Here is a 19,627-nt window from a genome sequence, read left to right on the forward strand (position 1 = left end):
ACTGAGGGGTTTTGTATCCAAATCATGGCCAGTTCTGGCTGAGCTTTACCACATTATTTTTTTTTTTTTCTCCTATAAATAATATCAGACCAAACCAAACCTCAGTTTTTACTTTCAATTGCCTCCCAGCCAATTTCCTGTCAAGGAGAATTTGTAGGATTCGGCCTCAAGTTTGAGCTGGTTGAGGTTTGCAGACTGCAAGGATACAACTTCATCACACTCAAAGAAGGATATTTGTGCTTATTAATTTTGGATGCTGCTCAGCTTGATTGGGGTTTTTTTAATGTCAGAAAGTCTCTAAATTGAAGGGAGAGATCATTAATACACAGCCAGCCTTGAATTCTTTAATTTATTTTTTTTTTTGGCAGGTGAATTCCCTTTGAGGTTCAAAGAGAGATATTTGCGCTCATTAATTTGACTTTTTCTGCTTTCCTTTTGGAAGTTCACGCTGTTGTAGAGCTGAGAGCTCTTTGCTCAGAAACGCATCCTCGAAAACGCAGCCCAATCTCAGCGTTGCTGGCGGTGCCATGAAATACATTGCAAATAGCTGGGTCTGCCAATTGTGCCAGAAAAAATGGCTCAGGCAGGGCCTGACTCCCCCCTGAGCACCACAGAGCTCAGGATTTGGGCTAAGCACTAAAAAAAGCCTCAACAGCAGCAAAACATCCCCTGAAACGGCAGCAGCAGCAAAGCTGCAAATGCAGGGGCCGAGGTGGATTTCACAATGACCCTGAGTTTAAAGGAACAAAATCAGATAAAAGGATAGAAACCCATAAAAACCACTCCCAAACCCCTGCTCCTCTTAGAAAAAGCCATTTTGGGAATAAGCAGCCACCATAAATACTTTTATTTTTACCTGTTAATTTTTAAAAATGTGAGCAGGAAACACTCTTAGTGCTGTTTGTTCACTCTGTTCTGGTACAGCTTTAATTGTTCAAACCATTTAATTCATGTTCAAATTCCTTTAAATCTTGCTTTGCTTGATATATAATAATAAATAATAATATAATAAATCAACTTCCCTCCACAAGGGCCCTGTTTGCTCCTCAGTTTTCAGCCTGGGTTCCTCTCACCCTGAATTTTTAATCCTGAAGGATTCAGGATTTTACCTGCTCAAATCCATCCATTTCATCAGTGCCATTATCCCAAAGCACTGAGCATTCCCATCCATCCATCCTGGAGCAGAAATTCCCTCTCTTGTACTTTTTGCTCCCGAAATTTTCCAAATTTTGCCCAGAAGTTGTTCTTTTGGAGGAATATCCATCCACCAGATCTTGTAGGTCTTGGCATTATTATTATTATTATTATTATTATTATTATTATTATTATTATTATTATTATTATTATTATTTTTATTTTTATTTTTATTTTTATTTTTATTTTTATTTTTATTTTTATTTTTATTTTTATTTTTATTTTTAATTTTAATTTTAATTTTAATTTTAATTTTAATTTTAATTTTATTATTTCCCCAAAATTTTGCTGTTTGTTGCTGTTGAAGTCGGAAATCATCCTCCAAAATCCATTTTTTTCCCCCACTGTAAATGCTTTAAACAGATTTCTTGCTTCTTACCCTGTGCATTTCTCTTCGTTTCAGACTCTGGATGGTTTTGTTTTCGTCGTGGCATCCGATGGCAAAATAATGTACATTTCTGAAACAGCCTCTGTGCACCTTGGCCTGTCCCAGGTATGTGCTCTGACACCTAAAATATAAATAAAATAAAGCTGCTAAACACAAATTTGGACTCTCACACTGCTGCCTTGCTTTTATATAAAGTAATTTATTTTTTTTCAGGGCTGTTTGAAGCTTTTTTCTCCTTGCAAAGGGCTTTGGTAAAAGACTCAAATTTCCTCTCCTTGCCACCACATCAGCCTGAATTTATATCTGTTCTTGTTCATTGTATTTTACCCCTCATTACCTTTCAGAAGGGCCATAAATAATATGATATTGCAAATTGCAGATGGAGGCAGGGCCTGAAACCCCAGCGTGGTCAGGCAATAGGGCTGAAATAAAACTCAGAATTTGACTCTGGGAGCCTGAGATTGTGTCAGGTATCGAGGCTGCCCGTGAAAGGGAGAAAAATCTGATGTGGAACAGGGGGTTTATGGTAAATGCGCTGGAGGAGGAGAAAAAAATAAAAATAAAATAATGCTTTAGAGTGGGCAGAGAAGGGCCTTTTTAATAATTAAATTAACTGAAATAAAACTCAGAATTTGACTCTGGGAGCCTGAGATTGTGTCAGATATTGAGGCTGCCCATGAAAGGCAGAGAAATCTGAACAGGGGGTTTATGGTAAATGCATTGGAGGAGGAGGAAAAAATAAAAATAAAAATAAAAATTAAAAAAAAAGATTGTGTCAGATATCGAGGTTGCCCATGAAAGGCAGAGAGATCTGAACAGGGGGTTTATGGTAAATGCATTGGAGGAGGAGAAAAAAAATTTAAAATAAGGAAAAAATCCTTCAGAGAGGGCACAGAAGGGCCTTTTTATTAAATAATTTGACAATTAACTGAAATAAAACTCAGAATTTGACTCTGGGAGCCTCAGATTGTGTCAGATATTGAGGTTGCCCATGAAAGGCAGAGAAATCTGAACAGGGGGTTTATGGTAAATGCATTGGAGGAGGAGGAAAAAATAAAAATAAAAAGGAAAAAATGCTTTAGAGAGGACTCAGAAGGGCCTTTTTAATAAATAATTTGACAATTAACTGAAATAAAACTCAGAATTTGACTCTGGGAGCCTGAGATTGTGTCAGATATCGAGGCTGCCCATGAAAGGCAGAGAATCTGAACAGGGGGTTTATGGTAAATGTGCTGGAGGAGGAGAAAAAAAATTTAAAAAGGAAAAAAATGGTTTAGTGTGGACACAGAAAGGCTCTTTTATTAAATAATTTGACAATTAACTGAAATAAAACTCAGAATTTGACTCTGTGAGCCTGAGATTGTGTCAGATATCGAGGCTGCCCGTGAAAGGCAGAGAAATCTGATGTGGAACAGGGGGTTTATGGAAAATGCGCTGGAGGAGGAGGAAAAAAAATAAAAATAAAAATAAAGGAAAAAGGGGGGCAGATTTATGAGTGTTCACATGGAATTCAGGGCAGTTTTTCCTGAGTTTTTCCAGCTCAGTGCTCTTTTCAGCAAAGCATTTTATATGGTTGTGATAGAACTCATAAAACTCAGTTTACTACTGTTCTGCACCAGAACTATGAGGGGTTTTATGGTTTTATGGTTTTTTTTTTCCTCTTAGATGGACATTTCTAATTTTTTTTTGCCTTCTTGGGATAGGCACAAGGGCAAAGAGCCTGAATTTATTATAGAAATTGAAATTAAAGTAGAAATTGTCTTTCCATGCCTTTGTTTGTAACTGAAATCCACCGGTAGCACCTGACCCGAAGTTTGCCAAAGTCTCATTAAAAAAATTCCTCATTAATTTCAGCAGGCCCTGGATGGGACTTGCAAGGAGCTGAAGTGTTCACTTGTGTGTCAAACATTTATCAGTAAATAAATGAATTGAAATAAAGCCCAAAGAGCAGAGGAGCTGAAGGTGAGAGAGAGGAGAATATTCTGAAAATATTCTGAAATTAATTCTGGTGAATTTATCCTGTGGCTGTTTCCATAAACAGAGAGAGAAGGGCTTTGATGGTGGGGATTATTTACCTTAATTTTTTGTAGTAATCCATATTTTTAATTGAATAAAATGTGGAGTTTTTTGGATGTGTGTTTATAACAATGATTTTAGAATTAGTGGCTATAAGAAAGAAAATGGAACTCAAGAAGCAGAGAAAACAAGGATAGAAACCCATAAAAACCACTTCTAAACTCCTGCTCCTCTTAGAAAAAGCCATTTTGGGAATAAGCAGCCACCATAAATACTTTTATTTTTTTACCTGTTAATTTTAAAAATATGAGCAGGAAACATTCTTAGTGCTGTTTGTTCACTCTGCTCTGGTACAGTTTTAGTTGTTTCAAACCATTTCATTCACGTTCAAATTCCTTTAAATCTTGCTTTGCTTGACAATCAACTTCCCTCCACAAGGGCCCTGTTTGCTCCTCATTTTTCAGCCTGGGTTCCTCTCACCCTGAATTTTCAATCCTGAAGGATTCAGGATTTTACCTGCTCAAATCCATCCATTTCATCAGTGCCATTATCCCAAAGCACTGAGCATTCCCATCCATCCATCCTGGAGCAGAAATTCCCTGCCCTGCATCTTTTGCTCCCAAAATTTTCCATTTTTCGCCCAGAAGTTGTTCTTTTGGAGGAATATCCATCCACCAGATCTTGACTATTATTATCATTATCATTATTAATTTTTATTTTATTTTTTAATTTTTATTTTATTATTTTAAATTATTTTTTATTATTAACCCAGTTATTTGGGACAATTAAAGAATTATGGGATCAATGGGACACTAAATAGACTTTGGCACGTGTAGGAAGAGGGGACCGGCAGTGTCACACAAGTTTTAATCCCATTTATCCCTCCTGGTCATCTTCTGTGTCTGAATCCCACATAGATGGAAATATCTATAAATCCTTAGTGCAAGTTGGGCTGAGGAAAATCAGAAGATTTGGCCAAGTTGTTTTTTGAAGACAGTTTAATTAGCTAAAATCCCAAACTTTTCACTTCAGCAGGAGTTTGGAACAGCTGAGCTTGAAAGTTGTGGGATTTAAAATAGAAGGGATTCTCAAAACACAAAAATTCACAGTGAGCAGGGATTGATTTATAAAATTTATTTATAAATAAAATCTTTAATAAAATAAATGTATTACTATAAATAATATAATAGTATGTAAATATATATATAAAAATATATATAATATATTATATATATTATATATATTATATATATAATCATATATATTATTCTATATACATTATTAAAAATGTATTATATTATTTATATTAATACATTATTATATTATATAATATTATATATTATATAGTATATAGTATATAGTATATAGTATATAGTATATAGTATATAGTATATAGAATATAATTATTATATAATCTAATAATATATTAATATAAATAATATAATACATTTTAATAATAAAATTAATTTTTAAATAATACAATATTTTAAATTTATTTCTAAAATTTCATCCTGATTTCTCACCAATCTGTTCTTGCTCTGCCTCAATATTCTCTTTTTGAAGGGATAATTTGGCTTTAAGCAGAACCAGCACTGGATTTGGGCTGCTCCCACTCCTCAAATACAAATCCATTTATCCTGGGGTATTCCTGCCAGCTCCCAGGGCCTCCAGAGGAGATCTTGTTCCCACTCCTCTGGAAATCCTGGCATTCCTGCCCCTGCCACCAACCAGAATGGGCTTGGCCAGGAGAAGGAAATTCCCCCATCATAGAATAAAAAAGAAATTCCACATTATATTTCCAACAAGTGCCCTCACAGAGCCAAAGCAAGCTGAGAGCAGAGTGGTGGTGACTGGAAAAAAAAAATCCTTTAGAATGGGCACAGAGAGGCCTTTTTATTAAATAATTTGACAATCAACTAGCCCACACATCAATTTCCTGCTCGAGTGCCATTTGTTTAAAAATATATCGTTCAACTAAATAAAAAAGCCATTTAAAAGAGTTTTGCAGACTATTTTTGGAGGCCTGCTACAGTGGCCTTTATCTTCTGGCCGAGTTTAACTTCAGCAGGAAGAAATTAAAGCTTGAGCAAAAGCCAGGCTGCCTGAACCAGTCATAAATTTCAAGCCAGCATTAAGGATTGTTTTGAAGCACGGCTTTGCCTCAGAAACAGAGTTTCTGAAAAATCTACATCTTCATTTGTGGCCCTGCCACTTCATTTGTGGCTTTGGAGTTCGATTTGCTCCCAGCTGGAGCAGGAAAATTGGGAATTTTGCTGGAGGACCCTTCCTCCAGCTCATCCCAGCCCAGGGATCAGCTGCCTTGGACTGCCTGGCACAGCCAATTTATTATTTTGCCTTTTTTTTTTTTTTTCCATGGATAACAAACAGCTTCAAATTCCCCAAATATTTTTTTCCCCTCAGAGTCCAAAGGCACAAAAAAGAAAGGAAAATCCTCTCGGGGAGCAATGTGGAAAGACAATTTTTAATTTAATTTGGAGGTCTGGAGCTTATTCCAGCAGTTTTCTGGATCCATGAGGGAGCCAGGCTTATCTTTGATAAATCTTGAAATATTTCACCACAAATGAACTGTTCCAGGAGTTTATTTTGCTTTTATCCAATGAGTCTATGAGAGGTAAAATATGTAATTATTTGCTCTAGAATCCATCCACTTAGCCCTGTGTGTTTATTATGAATCATTCCTTGGCTGGAAAAAAAAGAAAATAAATCTGAGTTGCTCATAAACCCCCTGTTAGCAGGAAATGCTGAGATTTGGTATTTACAGCTATTAAAAACTGCATCAAGGAAGGTGCTTTAATAACCTGAGGCATGGGGCTTTAGCTTTATGAATTGAGCTGTAGAATTTCTGTATTTTAAAGTTTTCAGGGTTTCTTTGTGGGCTTTGAAAGAGCTGAATGTGCCTAGCAAGGGGGCGAGACTCCAAACTATGGATCCACATTTTGGTTATTTGACTCTGCCTTTGCCCCCATCTCTTCGCTGGTGGCTTTATTATTTTAAAGTCCATTTTGAAAGTCAATTTTGGGGTCAGTTGTTGGAATCTGAAATGCAGGGAACTCTCAGAACTTTGGGCCTGGAAGCCAAAGCTTCGAATGAAACCCAGGATTTGATCTGAGACCTTGGGAAAGGCTCCCAAACTGAGGGGCTGGAAGGGAGAATGGGGATTTGTGGGTTAAAGCAGAGACAGGTTAAGCTAAGGAAAGGAAAGTTTAGAGTTTTAGAGTTTCAGATATAGAAAAAATGAAAGCAGTTCCAGAGGTAAACAAGGAGTTCAGAGTGCAGCACTGTGGGTTTGTGTGTCAGAACATGACTGGCTAAGAAAGCTCACACTGTAACATGGGTCCATGAGATGAAATATTTAAGGGTTGGGTCAAAACCTTAAATATCCTTGTTGGCAGTGTTTTATTAGTCAATAAGTGAAAAAATCTTGTCATTAATGTTTTTGTGACCTTCTGAGCCATGCAGTGAAGATGTGAGCTGAACTCACCCTTCCTGCCTGTGTAGAAGATAAGAAAAATAAATCACATCACCTAAAAAAGCTCAGAGTTCCCATCCCTAACTCATTCAAAATTCACCAAAACCCCCACAGTCAGTGTTGCACCTTTGCCTCCTGCTGATTTTCCAGGGGTTGCAAATAAACCCATCAGAATAAAAACCTTTTCAGTGATTATAACAAGGAGAACCAGTCATTATTGCACAAAGGATTTTCGGCTTGAATTTTAGACATAAACCCTGGGACGAAAAAGTGAAATTTTGGATAAAACGGTGACCTTTGACCCTTTGAATCCTGTGGAAAAATGTGAATTTCCACGAGGAATTGTTTAAAAACAGCGATGAGTTTGGGAAAAGCAAGAACCATCCATGAGTTACAGTTTTAAAGAGAAAATATCAACTGCAGCTGATGAGGTTGGTCAGCTTGATTGGGGTTTTTTATGTCAGAAATCCCCTAAATTAAAGGGATATTTATAGGGTTATATATAAATATAAAATTTATTATAAATAAATTTTATATTTATATATAACCCTAAATTATTTATTTAAACCCTAAATATTTCTTTATTTGTTTGTTTATTTATAGGGAATTAATACACAGCCACCCATGAATTCTATTTTTTTTCCTTCTTCTTTTGGAAGGGAAATTCTCTGCTAAAAATGGCGCTTTCATTCCAAGGGCAAAACATTCAGTGAAAAAAAAAATCACTCTTAACCAAAGATAAAATAATGAGAAGAGGTTTGTGAGTGATGATCCTTTGGGGTTGGACACTGACCACAGAACGGCAATTTTGCCCTGTTCTGAAAATGAAATGTCCATCATCAGAAGAATTTTTAGACTTTTTTTAATGTAGGTGATCAGGATATTTATGAAGACACCTCTGGACATTTGCAGGATGTTTGTCCCCTTGTAATTAGAAATAAACAGAAGAATTTCCAGGCAGGACCCACAGGGAGATTTTGTGTTTTCCTTCCTCCCTGACAAGAAATTGGATGTGGGGTGTTCCTGCAGCAAGCCCCCACCTGTCTGTGGCTGAAAAGGAGCAGCCAGAGCTTTTTAAGGGCAAATTTAGAGAAAATGACAGAAATGAAGCAATGTAGAAAATCACCTTCCCCATTCCATCTTTTCCTTTTCCCTTTCCTTTCCTTTCCTTTCCTTTCCTTTCCTTTCCTTTCCTTTCCTTTCCTTTCCTTTCCTTTCCTTTCCTTTCCTTTCCTTTCCTTTCCTTTCCTTTCCTTTCCTTTCCTTTCCTTTCCTTTCCTTTCCTTTCCTTTCCTTTCCTTTCCTTTCCTTTCCTTTCCTTTCCTTTCCTTTCCTTTCTTTTTCTTTTTTCTTTTTTCTTTTTTCTTTTTTTTTTTCTTTTTTCTTTTTTCTTTTCCTTCCTTCCTTCCTTCCTTCCTTCCTTCCTTCCTTCCTTCCTTCCTTCCTTCCTTCCTTCCTTCCTTCCTTCCTTCCTTCCTTCCTTCCTTCCTTCCTTCCTTCCTTCCTTCCTTCCTTCCTTCCTTCCTTCCTTCCTTCCTTCCTTCCTTCCTTCCTTCCTTCCTTCCTTCCTTCCTTCCTTCCTTCCTTCCTTCCTTCCTTCCTTCCTTCCTTCCTTCCTTCCTTCCTTCCTTCCTTCCTTCCTTCCTTCCTTCCTTCCTTCCTTCCTTCCTTCCCTCCTCCCTCCCTCCCTCCCTCCCTCCCTCCCTCCCTCCCTCCCTCCCGTTTATTTTCCTTTCACTCTCTTTTTCTTTCTCTTCTCCATCTCCCCTTTCCTTATATTTTTTTCCTCTTTTTTTCCTACCTCAGTGCATTTTCAGCCTGGTTACAAGATCAGCTCCCTGTTGATGTTTTTGTGTTTGCAGGGAGGGGCTGTTGGAAAGGAGCAGTGGAGGAAGAGATGCTTAGAGGGGAGAGAAAAAAAACCAAAAAGCAAGTTTGCACAGCCCTGGGAAGGGACATTCCATGAATAATGCAGAAAATGGAAGGATGAGGAACATTTTCAGGGGAAAAAAGAAAGAAAAAAAAGATTGCTTTGTGAGGGCAGACAACTTCATTTATTCCAAAGAAAAGGCAGCTCCCAGGATCTGAGAGAGGAGCGGGATGGGCTCAGAAGAGTGGCTCCAATTACTGCCCCTCTCTGAACTGGGGGCCCGAGGCACACGGGGCAGCCCAGAACAACTGAGACTCATTTCAAACCCTGCAGCGGCAGCACTCTCCTGTTTTCCTTCAAATTTCATTATTTTAAAATTCATTTTTTGGAGATTTTTACAGATTTAAAGCCAGGAGCGACTGACTGGGATTAATTTCTGCGTCCAAAGCAGATAATCCCACAATTCTTCCTCTCCTTCCCAGATCAATTCCTCATTCTCTGCAGTTTTCTTTGCCTCATCCTACATTGATAAGGGCATTTAGGGTCAAAATAAGGAAAATTATTTTCAATTTTGGTCCATTTATGTGTGTTTTATATCAAATTTTGTGGAAACGAATCAATAAAAACCTCAAAGCAACAGCATCTCCTCTGGATTCCCAGAACTGGAGGAGATAAATAAAGGAATTCAGCTCTGTTTCCTCATCAATTCCTCCTTTCTCTGCAGCTTTCTTTGCTCATCCTGCATTGTAAGGAAATCCAGGATAGGATAAAGGAAAATTATTTTCAATTTTGGTCCATTTATGTGTGTTTTGTATCAAATTTTGTGGAAATTAATCAATAAAAACCACAAAGCAACAGCATCTCCTTTGGATTCCCAGAACTGGAGGAGATAAATAAAGGAATTCAGCTCTGTTTCCCCCTTAAATCCATTCCTGCAGCTTTCTGGGGGTTTGGGGGGTGGCAGGCAGAGCTGGCAGAGGGGGCACGGGGGGCACGAGGCCCTTTTTGGTTTTTTGTGCCACTGTCAGCAGTGGGAAAGGCAGGAGCACATCCTGTGCAGGCAAAGCTCAGGGCGGGACAGGGACTGCACAAATATTTAAGGCAGATCTTCGCTGCGAGTCTTTGTTCAGAGCAGTGAACATCCATGGAAATCTGATTTTTGGGTTCTCTCAGAGGCCATTTGCGTACCTTAATTTTTGTAGCAATCTGTATTTTTAATTTAAAAAAAACCCCAAAAGTGGAGATCTTTGGATGTGTGTTTGTGTTTGTTGGAACCCTGGCTGCTGAGAATTGGGGACTTTCTGTGCTGCCAGGCACTGACCCCAAGAGGACACTGCACTGACCTGAGGGACTGGAGAAGCTTCCAAAATTCAATAATAAAACTGAGATTAAAGGTGTGGAGTTTGGATAGAAGTGTGTGATATCACAGGGTGGGAAACTCAGAGTTTAAGGGTTTAGAATACAGGAATAGAGAGAAAGCAAGATGGAGGGTTTAGGGTGGAGGCTGCTCCTTCTTCTTCTCCTTCCTCTCCTTATACTTCTCCTGCTTTTTCTCCTCCTTCTCCTCATTCTTCTTCATCTTCTTGTTCTTCTTCACATTCTTCTTTTCCTCCTTCTCCTCTTCCTCTTCCTCCTCCTCCTCCTTCTCCTTCTCCTCCTCCTCCTCCTCCTCCTCCTTCTTCTTCTTCTTCTTCTTCTTCTTCTTCTTCTTCTTCTTCTTCTTCTTCTTCTTCTTCTTCTTCTTCTTCTTCTTCTTCTTCTTCTTCTTCTTCCTCTTCTTCTTCTTCTTCTTCCTCTTCTTCTTCTTCTTCTTCTTCACCTCCTTCTCCATGGGTTTGGGTGGTTTTGTGTCATTGGATAAAAAAGTCCCCATTGTGGGCACGGGTGGTTGGGTATTGGGCTAAAAGTGAAAATAATTGAGGTGTCATTTGTTAATTGGGCAGTTTATCCTTCAAAGGCCTTGGAGAGAGAGACAGGGCTCCATTTTTAGTTTGTTGGAGTGAAGCGCTGCAGAACTCAGGGTTTGTGAGACTGTGACAGAGATAAGAACTGATAAACATCTGAGTGCCAACAAGAAATACCCTCTCACACATTTAATCCTGACCCTGGCAGAAAAAAGAAATTAAGACTTGACCTGTGTTTATAACAGTGATATTGGAATTAGTGGCTATGAGAGAAAATAGAGCTGAAGAGGTAGAGAAAACAAGGATGTAAACCCATAAAAACCACTTCCAAACCCCTGTTCCTCGAATATCTTCAGAAAAAGTCATTTTGGCCCTGCTGCTGGTGGGAAAACACAAAGGGGTTGTGTGAGAGCAGGTGAGAGTTTCTGGGAACCTGCAGGAACATCATTTTTATTTGAATATTTGCCTTCCTGAGAGGCATTTCTACAGCTCTGAGTTTTCCTCCCGTTTGTGGCAATTTAACTTTTCTACAGCTGCTCTAATTTATCACTTCATTCCCAGCTCTAACAGGAGCTCCTCTGTCCCTGATGCAACACCAGAAATTCCCACAAAAACCTCTCCGACATCAATCACCGCTGAGGAAAGAATTAATTGGGATTAATGGCTGTGATTTGGGAGATGCTTTTGATACACCCAGCTCATGTTTTAACACTGGAGTGTTTGAGGGCAGAAAATGACCCAGCTGCTTTTATTCCATGGTTTCTTTCCAGGTGGAGCTCACTGGAAACAGCATTTATGAGTACATCCACCCCTCGGACCACGATGAGATGACTGCTGTCCTCACTGCCCACCAGCCTCTGCATCCTCACCTCCTGCAAGGTACTTCTGAGATCTGCCATTAAAACACAGTGGAAAAGCATAAAAAAAACCCCATTCCAGATTGAAATGTACCAAATTGCAACTCAAAGCATTCCATGAATCCATAAGTTCATTTACATTTACATTTACATTTATTTATGGTTTTTATTTTATTTTTATTTTTATTTTTTTTTATTTTCATTTTTATTTTTATTTTTATTTTATTTTTATTTTTATTTCTATGTCTATTTTTATTTTTATTTCTATTTTTATTATAGTTACAGTTATAGTTATAGTCATAATTATAGTTATATTTTATTTTTATTTTATGTTTAATTTTGGGGTTTTGTTTATGCCTATTTTCATTTATTTTGATTATTTTATTTTCATTTCATTTTTATTTTTATTTATCCTGTTCGAAGCTCAAATGGGGGAGAAGCAGAAACTCAAAACTGTGATCCAGGATTCAATGTTTTTACAGGGAATAAGGTGCCTTAAATTAAATCATGCCTTTTATGCCATGGAGCTTTAATTTTAATTTTAATTTTAATTTTAATTTTAATTTAATTTAATTTAATTTTAAATTTAATTTTTATTTTTCTTTATCCTGTTCAAAGCTCAAATAGGGGAGCAGCAGAAACTCCCCTTTGATCCAGGATTTATATATTTAATGTTCTTATAGGGAATAAGGTACATTAAATTAAATAATGCCTTTTGTGCCATGGAGCTTTTCTTAATTTATTTATTTTTATTTTTATTTATCCTGTTCAAAGCTCAAATAGGAGAGCAGCAGAAACTCAGTACTGTGATCCAGGACTAAATGTTCTTACAGGGAATAAGGTACCTTAAATTAAATAATGCCTTTTGCCATGGAGCTTTTTATTTTTATTTTATTATTTTTATTTTATTTTTATTTTTATTTATCCTGTTCGAAGCTCAAATGAGGGAGCAGCAGGAACTCAAAACTGTGATCCAGGATTTAATGTTCTTATAGGGAATAAAGTACCTTATATTAAATAATGCCTTTTATGCCATGGAGCTTTTTATTTTATTTTATTTTAATTTTTATTTTTATTTTTATTTTTATTTTTATTTTTATTTTTATTTTTATTTTTATTTTTATTTTTATTTTTATTTTTATTTATCCTGTTCGAAGCTCAAATGGTGGAGCAGCAGGAACTCAAAACTCTGATCCAGGATTTTATGTTCTTACGGGGAATAAGGTACCTTAAATTAAATAATGCCTTTTGCCATGGAGCTTTTATTTTATTTTATTTTATTTTATTATTTTATTTTATTTTATTTTATTTTATTTTATTTTATTTTATTTTATTTTATTTTATTTTATTTTATCCTGTTCGAAGCTCAAACGGGAGAGCAGCAGGACCTCAAAAGTGTGATCCAGGATTTAAAGTTCTTACAGGGAATATGTTACCTTGAATTAAACCAAGTCTTTTGTGCCATGGAGCTTTAAAGAGGTTTTTATCTCAGCCCAGTGGTTGTTTCATCTCTTTTATTTTGTCATGGTTGCTGAGGCTGCAGAAATCTTGTGGTGGCCTGGCTGTGCACAGCTCAGCTGCAAGGTCTGAGTGTGGAAAAGAGCCAACAAAACCTCAGCTAATTGGGAAATGGAAGGATATTCTGAATATTTTAAAACAACTGTTACATTCAAAGCTTGGACAACAAAACCAGACTTAATATTCTCCACTGTAAGCAGAGCAGAAATGGGTTCGGCAAAGAAAAAAATCTCATTTAAAAAGTGACTTTTGTGGAAAATCTTGTCCTCTTCTGCTGTCACCCACAGAAATATTGGCCCCACCCTTTGAGTGTGAAGTTGTCACCTCAGTGTTGCAATTTCTGTGTCAGAAACAAAAATATTCCCATTTTTTTAGTTTGTGCTTCCTCAGGGCCAATCCTTTGAACTTCCAAAGATCAGAACCAGTCGGGCTCCAGCACAAAGCAGCTCCCACTTGTATTTCAGAATTGATTTATCTGGATTTATTGATTTCAGCTGCCAGTTTCTGCCAGCCTTTTCCAAGCACAGCTCCTAAAAAACTTGAGGAATTTTGGGTTCTTGCTACGATTTTGTTCAGGATTTCTTTATTTTTTTCACTTGTGGTGCCTGTGCTTGGTTCTGGTCTCTGTGATTCCATCAGGGCAGAAGTGTAAATTCTGAATTCAGGGAATGTTGGCGTGCCTGGGAGCACCTGGGCTGCTCCAAATGCTGGAAATGCAAGAATTATCTCAGCCTCCTTCTCTTTTCTTCCTCCCCAAATAGGTATTTTTGGGAAAAAAGCCCCTCCCTTGGTGTCTGGGAAAGCAAACTCTTCTTTTTCTCAATCTCCTCTTATATGATTATTTCATACTTTGTTCATTCCTCTGTCAGAATTTTTTAAAAATATTGATATTTTAAAAAATCATATTGATATTTTTAAAATTTTTTCTCCCTTTTCCCAACTTACTGAGAAACAGAGGAGACACCTCTGATGGAAATGATTTAAAGGCGATTTTCATGGTGGCACTGGGTAATCTTTAAAGTCTCTTCCAGCCTCAATAATTTGGTGAAATCCAGGAGTTTTCATGCAGTTTTGCTGATATCCAGAATTAGTAGTGAGATATTTGAATACCTACTGGCTTGGCAATGGCAATGGCAACAACCTCCTGTTTGGCGTAAAATTTAAATATTTTTCAATTCATTCTTAGAGATTTTTACAGATTTAAAGCCAGGAGCAACCGACTGGGATTAATTTCTGTGTCCAAAGCAGATAATCCCACAATTCTTCCTCTCCATCCCAGATCAATTCCTCATTCTCTGCAGTTTTCTTTGCCTCATCCTACATTGATAAGGGCATTTAGGGTCAAAATAAGGAAAATTATTTTCAATTTTGGTCAGTTTATGTGCATTTTGTATCAAATTTTGTGGAAATGAATCAATAAAAACCCCAAAGCAAGAACATCCCCTTTATATTCCCAGACTTGGAGGAGACAAATAAAGGAATTCAGCTCTGTTTCCAGATCAATTCCTCATTCTCTGCAGCTTTCTTTGCCTCATCCTACATTGATAAGTAAATTTAGGATAAGAATAAGGAAAATTATTTTCAAATTTTGCTAAAAACCTCAAAGCAACAACATCTCCTTGGATTCCCAAACTTGGAGGAGATAAAGAATGGAATTCTGTTCTGTTTAGGGGTTATTTTATTTTCTCTCAGTTCTGGAGCGTGTGTATAAAAATAACCAGAATCTACAGCTAAATCTTTCTAAAACGAGCAGAATGAACAAATATTTATTTACTGTTGCCTTCCTTGTGCCAGTAATTCCCTTTCCTGCAGTGTTTTATCCATTAAAATCTTGAGGTATAACCTGAGACTACCTGGTCTGCAATAACCAAATCAAGTTTTTTATTTAATCCAGTGAAGATTTAAAAACTATTGAATAAATGACAGGAATGAAGCAACTTCTGTCTGTGTCTGAGTAGATATTTTCAATATTTAAGTAAAACATAAAGTTCTATAAATAACTTAAAGGGCAGTGAAGTGAAAGTGGCTTGATTAAAAAAAAATAACCAAGAGGAAACCAGACTATTTTAATGGTATTTTTTTGTCATTTCAGTTTGATTTTCTCTCTTTTAATCTTTTAAAACACACCTGAATCATCAAGTCGCTGGGTGGAATCAAAAATTTCCTTTTATAACTTTATTATCTTATATATTTCTGCAATCTGGGGCATTGCTTGGGCATAAAATCAACTTTGCACTGCAGACACAGAATTTTATATCCCAAATTTCCAGCTTGGCTCATGGAACCTGCCTTGCTCAAGATGTTTTCTTCAGCTAAAGCTCAGATATTGATATCCATTTTTAGTTCAGCAGTTGCAGCTGGATAGGATCTGTTTTGAGAGGAATAAAATCACAAATATCGACAATATCTGTGCTTTGTGATATTCTGTTATTGGGATTAAGAACTCAGCACAGATTAGTTTTGACCTCTGGTTTTAGAGTTTTTGTAAATTTGGGTGCCACCTCTATTTATTTCTCAGGGAAATGCAAATTATTGCTTTGCATAAAATCAGACAGTCTGTGGATTTCTTTACACAATCCTCACTCAATCCTCACATTGTTTTTCTTCAGATGAATCACCCTGGTATTAAAAATAAAAACCCCATATTGTTTATAAAGCATAAAAATTCTTAAATTATTATATTTTAGTGTTTTTAAATTCTTCTTTTCTTCTTCTTCTTCTCCTTCCTCTCCTTCACCTTCTCCTCCCTTACCTTCTCCATGGGTTTGGGTGGTTTTGTGTAAGTGGATAAAAAACTTCCCATTGCTGACCACAAGTAGTTGATTATTAAGTCAAAAATAAAAATAATTTAAGTTTCATTTCTTAATGAAACAATTTATCCTTAAAAAACCTTATAGAAAAAAAAAAAGTCTCCATTTTGTAGGTTGTTAGTGTGAAGCATTGTGAAAGTCACAACTTATAAAACTGGAATATAGATAAAAACTAATAAACATCGAAATCCAAACAAAAAATGACATCTCACACATTTAATCCCAACCCTGGCCCTAGGAAAAAACCAAAACAACCCAACATTACTTATTACAAGATGTTTTCAAGTTTTATACCCTTAACAAAGCATGATCTTAAGTTATTAGTTGTATTAAACCAGCTAATTTCATTTCTTGAACACAGTATTAGCATATTGTATTTTACTGGTATAAAGTAATTAATGTTAATAATTGATTGGTAAGAGTTCAAAGCAAATTATTAAGGTATGGATGTTGTTCAGTAAGGTACTGTAACCATCCCTTATATATTTATTTTATCAGTTTCTATGTAAATGGCCTTGTTGCTTTTCTTTGCTATGGATACACTCGAATTTTATTAATTTCTTTTCCTGCTAACTTAGTTCTTTGCCCCGCAGAGCAGCTGCTGAGCCTGTCTGCACCTGGGCAGTGCCCAGCACCCTCTGGGGGAAGAACCTCATCCTAAAACCCAACCCAAACCTGCCCTGGCCCAGCTCCAGCTGCTCCCTGGGTCCTGGCGGGTCCCGGATCAGAGCCGCCCCTCTGGAGGAGCTGCAGCCCCTGAGGAGCTTCCCCTCGGCTTCCTCTGCTCCAGACGGACATTCCAAGTGTCCTCTCCTTGTGTGGCCCCTCCAGACCCTTCACCATCCTCATGTCCCTGCTTTGGGCACTCTCTGAGAGCTTTTAGACCTTCCTGCTCTGGTGGTACCCAGAACAGCCCCAGCACTCGGGCTGAGGTTGATCAAGAGCAGCTCCAGAACTTCCTGCAGGCCTTGAGGAGTTTGAAGCTTTGCTCTCCTCACACAGAGCTTAAATCCAAATTTCCAGGCCAGCCCAAGCTGCCAGAGCTCAGCAGCAAAGAGTTTTGGCTCTGGCATGGTGAGGGGACAAGGCTGGCAGGGCTTTGTGACCCTGATGCCTTGAGAAGGCTGAGCTGGAGCAGAGGCTGGGCAGGGCTAAAGAATAAAGCAGGGATTGATTCAAAGCATCTCCTCCATGGATGCACCTTGGGCAGCACCAGAGCCCAGCCAGGGCTGCACCCAAGATGAACCAAAATGGCCCCAAAATGCACGGCCGGGCACGGGGTCTGTCCCTGGGATCAGTTCTGCTCCATTTGCATCTTGCAGTTCATTGTCCCATTGCAGCTTTAGCCCCTGCAGTCCCACCCTGCTTGTTTTTCTCTCTCCAGCCCACGGGGTTTGTGCTCTGGGGCTGAGATTTGGATCATTTGTCCTTGGTGCCCAGCTGGAGCAGGAATTGTTTTGTCTCCCTGCTCTGTGCACAGAGCTCACCATCCCAGAATATGAACCCAGCCCCACACACTGAAGCAGCACAGAATGTGAAAAATAGAAAAGCTCAAACCTGAGGCATCCATGTGATGCCACCAAGTTCCCTCTCCAGGGGTGATGAGCACTTTGGATGAGGCTGAACCTGGGGCTGGATTTCAGGACTGGGTCCTGAGGGCTGCCCCAGGATTGTTGATCACACCCAGCTCCCACCAGCAGGGCCTTGGAAGGGAAAACCATGGAATGCAAACACAGGCTGGGATGAACATGAGCAACCAGGACCTTAAGGCCTCAAATATTACAACCAAAACATCTGGGACGCTGCTCTGTCTCCCTATTTATGCAGAAATCTTTGTTTCCCAGATCACAACACTGAGTTTAAGGCTTGCAGCAGGGCAGCCACACTTCCCAATCCATCCATTTCTTGTCCTGGCTGCTGCTGCAAGCAAGACAACAAGAAAATAAAACATATTTGCACTGCAGGTTAACCAGGAGAAGGAATTAATCAACGCTGCCCTTCCATGTGTGTTTGCAGGCAGACATTGTGTGCCTCTTATTGCTTTCAGATGCTTTTCCTGGGATTTGAAAGCTTTAAAACACATCCTCAGCTCCCCAAATTTTGCTGACTCACAGGGCAAGGCGTGGCGTGCTAACAGCAGTTTGTGAACATTCCCCAGAGCAGGGAAAGAAATGTGGAAGTTCCTGCAGTTCTTCCAGTTTTCTGCTAACTGGATAATTCTGAAATGATGAGTTACAACCTGATGGAAGCTGCAGAAGAATGTGGAATACATTATGTCAGCCTTTCTCCACTCCACTTGATGCTTTAAGGGCTCTGTTTCCCTCAGCCAAGCAGCAAATCCCTGGGCAGGATTTTCCTCCACATTCCCTAAATGCAGAAACTTCATATTTAAAGAAGGGAATAGAAAAATTTTGCATCTGGCAAGATGTTTTTTGCATGAACTTAAGAATTTTTTCTAGTTGTACATGGGCAAAATACCAACATGGAAAGTTATTTTAATTTTCATTAATTTAAATGTATTTTACAGAACCATTACTGAGAGGTGATGGCTTAATATGATCCCGTTGTCACTGTTTGTTAGGGTTACTTTAAATCTGAGAAACATGGAAATTATCATTTTATAAACTCTAATTTACCAATTATAATTATAAATTTTGATGCACAAAAGTGGAAAAAGATGGCAAATTGCTGACAACTCATTAAAACATCTCTTTTCATTGGTAATTAGCAGTAAAATCCACCAAAGCAGAGTGTAAAAATCTGTTATTTTCCTTTCCTGCTGAGTCCCTTTCCCAAGAAAACTTTGGGATCTTCACTTGGAGGAGCAAAGGAGGATTTAGGTGGATGTCAGTGAATGGCTGAGTTTGGATATGATAGGAATGATAATGGAGAATTTCCCCTCTGCAGCACTGCCAGCATTCTGAACACAGGCAGGAAACAGAACAAACTGCCCAAATGGGGGAGGAAATTTGGATACTTTGTGCAAGTTTGGAACTCCAGGACGGGTGACAACATAACTGGTTTTGCTTTTCTACCCCAACAAATCATTACCAGGAAAAATCAAAATGTTTGCAAGTCCCTTTTACCAATCCTGGATTTTCACCTTCTAGGATTATCCTGAAACTGGGGTTTTTTTGCAGACATCTCTTCTGTATGAGCCCAGATGAGCTCTCTTTTGGTTTGGAATTTGGTGTCACCCTTGCTCAGAATTAAGGGATGGAAGTTGTGGTGTCCTGGATCCTGATCAGCCTCAGAGGAGGAGGCTCCAGGAGACCTCAGAGCCCTTTCCAGGGCCTGAGGGGCTCCAAGAGAGCTGGAGAGGAGCTTCCCATGAGGGCATGGAGTGACAGGACAAGGGGGAATGGTTTTAAACTGACCAAGGGCAGGGTCAGGTGGGATCTTGGCAATGAGGAATTGTTCCCTGGCAGGGTGGGCAGGGCTGGCATGGAATTCCAGCCCTGGATCCCTGGCAGTGCCCAAGGCCAGGCTGGACACTGGGGACATGGAGCAGCCTGGGACAGTGGGAGGTGTCCCTGCCATGGCAGGGGTGGCACTGGATGATTTTTAAGGTCATTCCAAG

General features: G+C 38.5%; 1 protein-coding gene across 1 annotated transcript in view; it reads left to right on the forward strand.

The window, feature by feature from the left end:
- The window catches only part of SIM2 (SIM bHLH transcription factor 2), a 62,154-nt gene that overhangs the window by 10,770 nt on the left and 31,757 nt on the right, over positions 1-19,627 (forward strand). The window contains exons 3-4 of the mRNA XM_036405066.2: positions 1,598-1,687; positions 11,633-11,741. Coding sequence (XP_036260959.1) covers positions 1,598-1,687; positions 11,633-11,741 — 199 coding nt within the window. The remainder of the gene's footprint in view (positions 1-1,597; positions 1,688-11,632; positions 11,742-19,627) is intronic.

The sequence above is a fragment of the Molothrus ater genome, chromosome 2 (genome assembly GCF_012460135.2).
Source record: "Molothrus ater isolate BHLD 08-10-18 breed brown headed cowbird chromosome 2, BPBGC_Mater_1.1, whole genome shotgun sequence".
In the NCBI taxonomy this organism is placed as follows: Eukaryota; Metazoa; Chordata; class Aves; order Passeriformes; family Icteridae; genus Molothrus; species Molothrus ater.